At 41.2% G+C, this 10,285-nt stretch overlaps 2 protein-coding genes across 5 annotated transcripts in view; both read right to left on the bottom strand.

Annotated features, from left to right (window-relative positions):
- The window catches only part of LOC100543777 (sodium channel protein type 5 subunit alpha-like), a 589,192-nt gene that overhangs the window by 86,530 nt on the left and 492,377 nt on the right, over positions 1-10,285 (bottom strand). The window lies entirely within an intron of this gene.
- INSIG1 (insulin induced gene 1) overlaps positions 6,181-10,285 on the bottom strand; it is a 7,989-nt gene continuing 3,884 nt past the window's right edge. Inside the window, exon 5 of the mRNA XM_010712335.3 lies at positions 6,181-8,510. Coding sequence (XP_010710637.1) covers positions 8,481-8,510 — 30 coding nt within the window. The 3' untranslated portion in view covers positions 6,181-8,480. The remainder of the gene's footprint in view (positions 8,511-10,285) is intronic.

Genomic DNA, 10,285 nt, shown 5'->3' with positions numbered 1-10,285 from the left:
CCCTTCCCTTCAGTAGTGCCATGCATACCCAGATATCCCAGCACAGAAATCCCCAAATATTTCCTTGTATCCCCCCACAAGACACACAGTTTCCCTCTGCACAGAGTACACATCTGTCTTCTTTTTGGACCAACAAGGCTCAAGCAGAAAACAAATTTTCCTTTTTGTTTTGCCTATTAGATATAATTTAACATAGAACGCCTGTTATAATTACTGATTATACAAGGGGTCCCTTGTATTTCCAAGGTACTAACAGGATTATCTAACAAGGACAAGACTTCAAATGAAGCAGAAATATTACAGCAAAATTCATTGCTTTGCATTTGGGACAGAGAAATGGGATGAGTTTGGGGTAGGGGACAGAATGAGTGGGAGCTCATACTCAGTGCTGCTCCCCTATGTAAAACTGTGTTTACGCACAAAAGAGCATTTAAAAGTAATCTGGGGAAACAAACAAACAAAGAATAAAAACCCAACAAAACACACAAACGTACCAAAAAAAAAAAAAGTAATAACAAAGATTGTTAAAGAAAGACCTTGTGTTTTTATTGCTTAGGAACACAGGGAGCAGGGATGTCCCCAAGCTGAGTCCTGACTTGCAGAGATGCTCTGTCTTCTGTCCATCCTTCCCTTAATCCCTTCCATCCTTCCATTTGCCCATTCCTTCCGTCCATCTATCTTTTCGATTCATCTATTCATCCTTTCCATTCTTCCATTCTCTCCATCCCTTCTATCTGTCCATTCCCATCCCCTCTGTTCATCCATCCATCCTTTCTATCCGTCCATCCCCTTCATCCCTTCTATCTTTCCATCCCTCCTTCTATTCCGTCTGTCCATCCCTTCTCCCCAGCCATCCCTTCCATCTCTGCATCCCTTTCTTCTACCAGAGCTCTCACGCTTTAGGCCTGATGGAAAGTAAATCCTTTTAATGAGTGAAATAATTTTGGACACAAGAAATTTCCCCCTCTCCTTTGTAATTAGAGCTGGCCGCATGTCTAAAATGATCTGCTTTCCAGGGGGAAACAATAATTGAATTGTTGGGAATCTCCTGAGCTTTGCTGGGCTCCAGGAAGGCTGTGAAGGAAGCTGAGCTGCTCTTTCGTTAGCGCTTGTGATGAGAGTGAGGACACCCCAGAATTCAATTACGCAGCTCCTCCAGGAACCACTATAATTATAACGTCAAGTTGTTTTTTAAAATTTCATAATTGCGTTTTAGGATCCTTGCATGCATGTTTGGGACCCTGGTGGGGCTGGAGGTAGCCTCCCACTGCCTGTCACCTGGTGCCTGGGTGCCCTTTGCCCCCAGCCTCATCCCTTGTGACCATACCATGGCCATCGAGACCTTCTCTATGTCCCTGCCCTTTGCTGGACATCACTTCTGAGAGCTGTCAGAGCATTCTGTGCCTGCACTGGGGACACATCCCCGGCGTAAGGCCTGTTTAGCCCTTTGGAATTCACTGCTGGCAGAACTGGTTGCCATGCATGGATGTTCTAGAAGGAAATTGGGAAGAACTGCATGCCCTGGTTCCCTTGCCCTGTGCCTAGTTGGGTGCAGAGGTCAGCCCCAGGGCTGGGGGCACCTATGGCTGCACTGAGCTGAGTGTACATCTGGCTGCTCCAAGATAGGCAAACATCTGGTTGCATTGAGATGGGCACATGCCTGGCTGCACTGACCTGCGTGTGGGTTTCTGGGGAAGAAACTGCTCCTGAGAGGGAGAGAGGAGGCTGAAAGAAAGGGAAAAATAACCAGAGAGCAAGAAGATAAAAGTTCAGGGACATGATTTAGCGGAGGGTTGTTAGAGTTAGGGTAGTACGGTTGGGTTGTGGTTGGATTTGATGATCTTTAAGGTCTTTTCCAACCTGAGCAATTCTCTGATTGATTCTAAGATCAAATGGAGGAAAGGTGGGAGAACTGTTAGCTGTTTCTCCAAAGGAATGCATTCAGCTCCCTATGCTCAAGCAAAGAGCCACTGTGTCTCAGGCACAAAGCAGGTAGCAGATGCTCTACACTCCCACCCCATGACCATGGCCAAGGTTACCCCAAGCAGACAGAGCATAGAAATGAATCCCAGCAAGAGCTCATCAGAACCAAGACACCAAATTACCTTGTTTGATAGCACATCAAGCACTCAGCCCAGCTTCCCCTGACCTGGACCCACATCCTGGAGCCTTACAGGTCCACCTCATTGCCTGCTGAGGTGGAGGGGATGATGAGCACATCCCAGCCCTTGCAGGTCAGGGCCCCTATCATTGCTGTGGCACCGGGATTGCAGAGAGGAATATGCAATGAGTGCTGGCTGCAGGCTGGGAATAGGCTCACTTCTTGTTCTCTCAGACAAGCAATTAGAGCTGTCTCCTGAAGCAGTTCCCACCCAGCAAGGAGTTCCAAAATATGAAAATTCTTTCCCTTCGTATTATTTTCCAGATGTTCACTCTTTGCTTCCCTTTATTAGTGCTTCCTTTGCCAGGGTGACTCATTTAACAATTAGTTTAAGCACTGACTGTAGCATCTGTTACAGATATTACCTGTGCCTCTAAGGCAAAGCTTCTTACCTTCATTTTTTACCCATCTCTCCTTTCCTTCCAGACCTTTAATAACATGTAAAAATATCTTTAAATTAATAGGAAACTCTGATTTCTCAACCAGGTCAACAGATGGCTCATTTGGACCTGCCTTCAATTAAGCAGGTGGAGCATGCCCAAGGAGCAGGCAGTCAAATGCAGCTGTTCTTTCCCCAAGTCCCACCGCAGATCTGGTGGGATCTCCCGCGTGATGCTGCTCACTCCGTCAGCCTCATAGCTCAGTGCTCAGACTTCACTTACCTGGCTCTTGGTGGTGGGAGTGATGATGTGGGAATATCTGTGCATTGCTGGCTTTGGGATACCCTGATATGGGGTGATGGTGGGACTCAAAACTTCACCCTCATATTATCTTGGACATCTCACATCCCATGTGTAGACTTCAGCTGCTGCTCTTAGAGGCTATGCGTCTCCTGCGCCAAATTTTCAGCTTCGCTGGAATGCCTTCAATAACCTGGAGTATGAAATATTATGGAAGGTGTCTGTGTTTCTCAGCTGGGTCCCATCAGGAGAATTACTACTCCACAGGTTGTATTTTTAAATTTCTGTTGAGTAAGGACTAACTCGTACCATAGTAAGGCTCTCATCCCAGTTGAATAAAGATGAAGTAAAAATGAAGCTAAGACTTCGGGATGTGCCGTGATGAAACAATAAATCTGATGAAAAGAAAGTAAAGTCACAAGGACTGATTATCCTGTTAGATACCATCACTATCAGTAGTAGACCACTTGGACCATTTTTTCAACAACCATAGTCAAACCAAAAGATTTCAACACGTTAACAAATGTTTAAGCTGACCCAGACTTCCTGCTCTTATTTTCACATAAAAAAGTAAGAGACTGGACTTGTTTTACTGCCTTCAGTATCAGATCTCCCACAGCCAGCTCTGATGGAGGACTTCTGTTGGCACTGGAAGACACAATCAGTGGAAGGAAGACCTCCTTTATCCTCAGAAAGCTCTAGGTAAGAGAAACCTTTATGTCAGCCTGCAATCATGAGGAGCAATGTCAGCCCACAGAGCCTCACACTATGGGTTTCATCCAAGCAGCGAAGCAAGAGGTGGTTCAAAACCCTTCAGACACACTGCTGGCAGACAAGGAGGAGTTTGCTTGCTGTTTGCTCCTCAAGTTGCAATAATTGTCTTGCTATCACAAAAGGAGTGACCTTTTCCAGCGATCCTGCTCCTAAATTACCTCAATTCTTAACGCAACATCTTATTTGTTTGCTCAAGGTTTGGGAATCTTCCCCTGTCCCCAAAGGGCCCTTGCTAAACCCTGCATGCTCCAGAAATTCCTTGGTGACTGCAGGAAAGGCTGTAGGTATAGCTGGGCATGTCCCAGTTGGCTGCAGGCCTTTCTGCATTACAGGATACATTGGCCCTGTCCAAGCTGTGGTTTCAAGCCATCTGATCTCTAGTTTTCATGTGCCTCTTGGGTAAGCTGTAATTCAAAATGCAGCCAGAAAAGCTGCCAGGCCTCTTGCCTGAAGAACTGCATGGTCACATCCTAACGACATACATTTCTGCATGAACACCTCAGCAAACCATTACAGGCCTGTTTACAGGACGTGACATTGGCTCCCTTAGAATCCAGTTCATCATATTTTAATTCTGGAGCAACGACTTCAAAGGAATATCAAAAGGATGAAATTTTGTGCATTAGCATCCAGTTAACAGACATATACCACCAACAGACACACGCACATACATATATACAATGTGTGTTTATAGATGTATATATATATATATATAAATCAAAATCAACCCAGATAGACACTGGGAAGAGGAAGCTTGGAGTGTTCCTGAAACTGGCCTCCCCTGCTCAGCCCCAAGCCACGTCAGGCTGGCTCAGGAGAAACAGGGTAGGTGTGCTCAACTTCTGTATAAAAATGTTTATTTGTAACAGGTGTTTTAGTTACTACAGGAAACATAGTAAGTTGGTGTAATTTCTATAGCACTCACCTGATGTTTAACATAATAGCACGCGGAAACTTCCTAAATAGGCAGAGTCAGCTCACTGTAAAAGAAAACATTTACAGCTGGATATAAACTTCATTGAGCAGAACTCATGTTAGCTCTGATCCTTTAGGACTTCTTGGGTAGTAATGTGGGATTTATAGAAATGATCCTATCTACTCTGAGTTCTCTTTAAAAGTTAATAAGACCGGGCTAGCAGCACCATTACGGCCTACAGGCTTTCTTAACACACAGTTATGCAATAAAGCTGCAGTCCTCACCCCTTTGTTATTAATCTGTCATCATAACTTGTGTTTGTAGCCTCTGAAGATAGAAGAACACAGTAAGATTTAGGGACAGGGAAAGGACTACAGCATTGGTGTGGGGAAACTCACATAATACTTCATCACCCAAAGAAATCCCCACCACCTTTAGAAAACCATTCTGGGCACTTAGCTGAAGGGCTGTGGTCACACACACCTTTCAAGTTTCCAAGATCAGAGTCCTTAATGATCTCTGTTTTAAAGGCATGGTTTTGTTCAATTAGTCCAGGATGTAATGCCTTGTTCTCCAGAATTTTGGAGCTACTCTGATGTGCAGAAAGACTACTGAGACTTCATATCATTATTCATCTCAATATGTTCCTGTTGCATTCAGAGAACAGTCTATGGGCCCTCCTGTGGCTAATTTAGCACCTGCAAATCCCCATGCTTTAAGCCAAAGGCTGAATAAGCCACAGAATGAGTGCACAGAAACTATGCTACCCACAAGTCAAATCATACTTTCTGGGAACACTAACAGGGATTTCATTTTTCTTTTCCCTCCTTTAGGAACATCGTGCCCCTGCCCATCTCAAGAGGAGACCACGGGTGAGGCATCCTAGTTCTCCAAGATCAGGAGAATGCCACATCCTATTGTGTAACTTCTCATTCCTTCTAACAAAACCCGAGCAGAGGCTGAGGGAAAGCAATGCACCTGGAAGACTGGGGCCATCCTCAGCCTGGAGCTCTTCACCACTACTGAGCTGGCATGGAGCACACACAAGCTGAACAGAATGCAGGCTGTCTGAGCCAAAGCAGCTTACGCAGCTCCTAGCTAAGGATGCTCAAGTTCAGCCAACACTGTACTGAAGCAGATGAAGACAGATCACAAAGCCATTCAACTACTTCCATTAAGAACAGCAGCTCCTAGAAGCCCGAGGTATACATTTAAGTACAGTAAAACTGAAGGCTTTTTGCTTAAATTTGCAAACTGCTATCATGCCTAACTCACACAGCATTTAGCCATTCATCACTGCAGATAACTAAGCACACCAGGAAGCAGTATGTTTACCCTACACTGGCCATATTTTGTTTCAAATTATGAACGTTGCTATCTTGGAAGACAATGGCAATAGTGTTCTCCTCCCCAAATCACATAGCAGTAACACATGCCACTTTCTTGGCAAAATAGCAAGACTTGTTCTTAAACTTTATTAACCCAGGCTGGACACCCTTCGAAGTTAATCTTTCTGTGTTCAGTTTAGAATTTTTTTTTTTTAATACCACTGAGTATGCATGACTGAATATTAGTTATGCAACCATAACAACTGTCCTTTTCAAGAAAGATTCCTGCATAATGTGAATACAGAGAATCCAAGGCAAACATGACTTGATCATAAAACTTTAATAGTAAAAAAAGTGTAAAACCAAACACACTGCTGAAAACTTATTTGTAAGAATGAGAATTTAAGTGTTCAAATTCAGAATAGTGCAAATTTTCTTCTCTCCCGTCGCTTCCAAACTTAAATCACTTTGGTTCAGATACTTAAAAGTATTGGCAAGAAATGAACTTCTGACATATTTTTTGGCTATGGTATTTGTAACAGATTTAGCTTGTCTTTGCAAATAAATACTTTGTTATCTATCAATTATATGTAAAGATCACAGTCATCTTTACTTAAATCTGGTTTTATAGTTTTGAAAAATGGTCTCTTAAGACTGTTACAAAACTGTCTTCTCAGCAGGCAGCATATTTCTTGAGATATCTGAGCTGATCCAGTCCCAATCCAGGGCCTAATCTCTTCAAGTGGTCCTACAAAATGTGACTTATTTGGGTTTTAAGTGTTCGAGGAAGGATGGAAGGATCTAAAGCCAGTGAAAATTACTCTTAATTTACACCAAGCAAGATCAGAATTGGGGTCTGTTTTGTAATACAGCCTTTGTACAAAACTCTTCCTATAAAAAAGCACAAGCAGCAGCTATAGCATTCCCTTTGAAGAGTGAAAACAGCCAGAATGCTGCTACCTTGCCTCAATATCTTTTTGGATGGGTTGCTCTTTAACAGATGCCTCTATTTATATCTGAAGCCATGTAAGATTGGAAATGAACACACACACAATAATTGTAGAATACAAAAAGGCAAATGCATAAAAGTTTACAAGTACACCATAACCACAAAACTGGAGTATTTCTAAAAATTTGGGTTTGATGAAAAGTACAACAGAACCAGTTAAATAAATTATTGCTCCATTGGACTCCATGCAGCATTGAAATGAACTCAGAACCCTTTTCTCTTTAATCTGTCATAAGAAATGATCACTATTGAAGAGAATATGAGGCTCAGATTTTTACTGTACATTGCACTTTGATTTTAAGACCTAATACTTGCTATTTAGGTCCACTGTGGTCTAAGCTATCAAACAAATACATTGTGCTCACAGAACTAAGTATTAAGAAACACCAAATGTTTAATGTAGTGATGTAAGCACTTTTTTGTTTTTGCTTTTTTTTTTTATTACAAGGCAATCACAGATTGCAAGTTCCATAGGGTTGTGATAAAAATAAGCAGTGATCTCTTAAAAACTGAGCTGAGTAAATGAGCTGTTCACTATTCTTCATACAGCTTATCACAGATATCACATTTTATATCACATTTTAGGCCTGCTTTTGTTTCTAAACACTTCAGTCAAAGCCCTGACTCAAACAGTTCCAAGATCACACATAGCCTGAGAGGAAACCCCACTCTTCCCAGGAGCTGGGGGCACATGCTCAATGGCCACAAACACCTGCAGCACACATAACTTTCAGTCACACTAGACATTTAAAGTACCTGAAGACTGACTTTGGTGAGACACTGAAACTTATGCCTAATTTTAAGTCGGAATAATCACCCACACTTAAGTTCTTACTAAATTCGGGCCAGAAGTAAATATGCTCAAGTCTGACTGCAAGCTTGTGAAGTAAGCAATCTTTCAGTCAGAATTTCTTGATAAAGTTCACCTTGGAATTAGATTGTCTCCAGTGTTCACCTATGATCCAAGTAATTTGTAAATTCAAAGCCAAGTGACAGTCTTTCATCCCTCTGACTCCTTCACCAAAGACAAACTTAATGCAGCATTACAAGTAAGGGCATGATTCCTTCATAAGACTCCTAAAAGCATTAGTGCAATGCCTTTAATTGGTTTCGATCACTCTTATTTTTAAATAACCCTATATTTTTAAAAGATTTGGATAAATACTATTCCTATTAAACCATACTTCATCATTGTTAAGCACCATCGATCTACTTCCTTTGGGCACTGATACAGGAGCTTGTAATTAAATTTCAGTTTCAAGGCTTTAAAAATACGGCAGCTGCTTCAATAACTTACACTGGAATCTAATACTTGGAAAACTGCCACTTAGCCTGAACTCTTGTATTCAACTTGGTGTTAAACTCTTCCAGAGAACAGCCATATGCAAATGCTTATGCAGTAAATCAGGGTAAGATTTCAAGATAAGCAGTTAATTTCACTTGGCTATTCTAAGAGTGGATTAATATTTCTTTTTTCCCCCCCACAAGTCATTTGTGCAGTGAGCCCATAAAGAGATTTTTTTTTTTTGCTAAATAATCTTCAGTTTAAAAACAGGAACACATCTTCTTAATGTTGCTCTCACACTGGCACCATGCTCTCTCCTCCGAGGATTTAGTCATTGTGTGGTTTCTCTGGAATACCCTATGAATATTAAAAAAATAATAACAAAAAGTATGTTAGATTTTAATACCACATGAGAAATTACTATATTATGCAGTATTTTCTATGACTAAATAATCAACTAACTTCATTTAGGCTGACAGTGACTTAGCACACCTGACTTCCTATAAGAGCCCAGTGAGGACATGCTCCTTAACTGCAGACAAAAGGAAAGTCACTGTGGTTCTGTGCAGTCTCAATTCATTCATCTGATTAAAAAAAAAAATCAGTGGAACTGTATTTAGACTTCACTTGCAATCCTCCCCATCTCAATTTATTTTTCAGCAGGAAATGCACTGCACTTACTTACTAGACATTAATTTCAATTTTAAAGGGCTCTCCTTCAAACTGTCCTCAAAAGATACTGGATTTTCCAAGCAAAGCCTGGTATCAGATAGACCTGCTCATTCCTTTTCCAGTATGAAATTCTATAATAACATCAGTGTAAGACAACATTTAACCAGCTTTCACTTAAAGCAAAGCTTGTGGCAAGTTTTTCCTCATCCTATTTCCAAAATAGAAATAGCCATAAGTATTGAACGTGTTCACAGTTCTGCAAGCTCAAGCACTAGCAAACAATAGTTACTCTTGAGGTGGGTGTTTTAAAAACCACTCTAGTTTACAAGACATTAAGACTGATGGTTACAACTCAAGATGTTGCCTCATTACCAGAAATATATTTCAGTATTAAAAAAAAAAAAGCAAACTTCAAACCACTGTCAGCACCGTTTCAATTTTCCCCATTAGTTTTCTAACAGCAAAAGACAGACAGAAGAAGCAAGGCAACTCTACTCTATTACAATACTTTCCAAAGGTGCTGCTTCCTACTCTACATACACCCAGCACACATCTGTTCTTTGATTCACAACAGTCAAGTGCAGCCCAACAGCTCAATGACTACAGTAGAATATATTTAAAGTGACCCTTCCTTCAGGTTTTGTTTGAATACTGCCCCTTCTTGCCACCCTTACAGTGGCATCAATCTGGTTTCCTCAGCTTTTAGGTCATTTCTACAGAAGGACTTAGCAAACTGAGTTCTGCTTCTCTGTTTTGAAGTGATATTCTCCAAGCTCCTACCACCATAAGCATTCTCATGAAGTTGCTGGGCTTCCCAAACTTTTTCCAGATTAAGTATTGGTAACAAAACACGTAAGATGCTTCCAGACAACCAAAATAGAATGCTTTGCCTTGCCAGCTTCCCTACTTTGAAAGGAGGGTGACAAGCTGGACAGAGGAGCTGCAGGCAGAAGTCAGTCTGACTTCAACTACATTCAGGTGAAATGCCAGGTGAACAAGGCAGGAATAAAGAAAAAATAAATCTTATGCACTTAAATTTAGTTTCTTCTTCACTGAGGCTTCCTTTTCTTCCCAACCTAAAAAGCATGGCAACTGGAAATGCTGCACATACCATTACAATATACAGAACTATAGCACAAAGCTGACTGCAGAATTTTAAGACTGTGTGCAATAAGCAAGGACTAAATTTGCTATTCACATCAGGTGACAAAATTAACATATTTTATTTATCAAATTCTACCTCCCCCCCTTGTACTTAGTCCTAAGGAAACAGAGCAAAACCAGACAGTGTGAACTGCTGTGATTTGAAAGAATAACAGAGTAAAAATTGACTGAAGACTGTAACTGGGGTCCTGGGAAATCTAACTTGGGATCAAGCCAGTGGGAAATAACTTTTAGAACAACACTATTAAGAACAGAAGTAGATTTGCCCTTTTTTTTTTTTTTTTAAAGGAGACAGA

This window comes from Meleagris gallopavo, chromosome 6 (genome assembly GCF_000146605.3).
Source record: "Meleagris gallopavo isolate NT-WF06-2002-E0010 breed Aviagen turkey brand Nicholas breeding stock chromosome 6, Turkey_5.1, whole genome shotgun sequence".
Classification (NCBI taxonomy): Eukaryota; Metazoa; Chordata; class Aves; order Galliformes; family Phasianidae; genus Meleagris; species Meleagris gallopavo.
The sequence above is the reverse complement of the archived record's forward strand: the minus strand, read 5'-3'. Positions and strand labels throughout refer to the sequence as shown.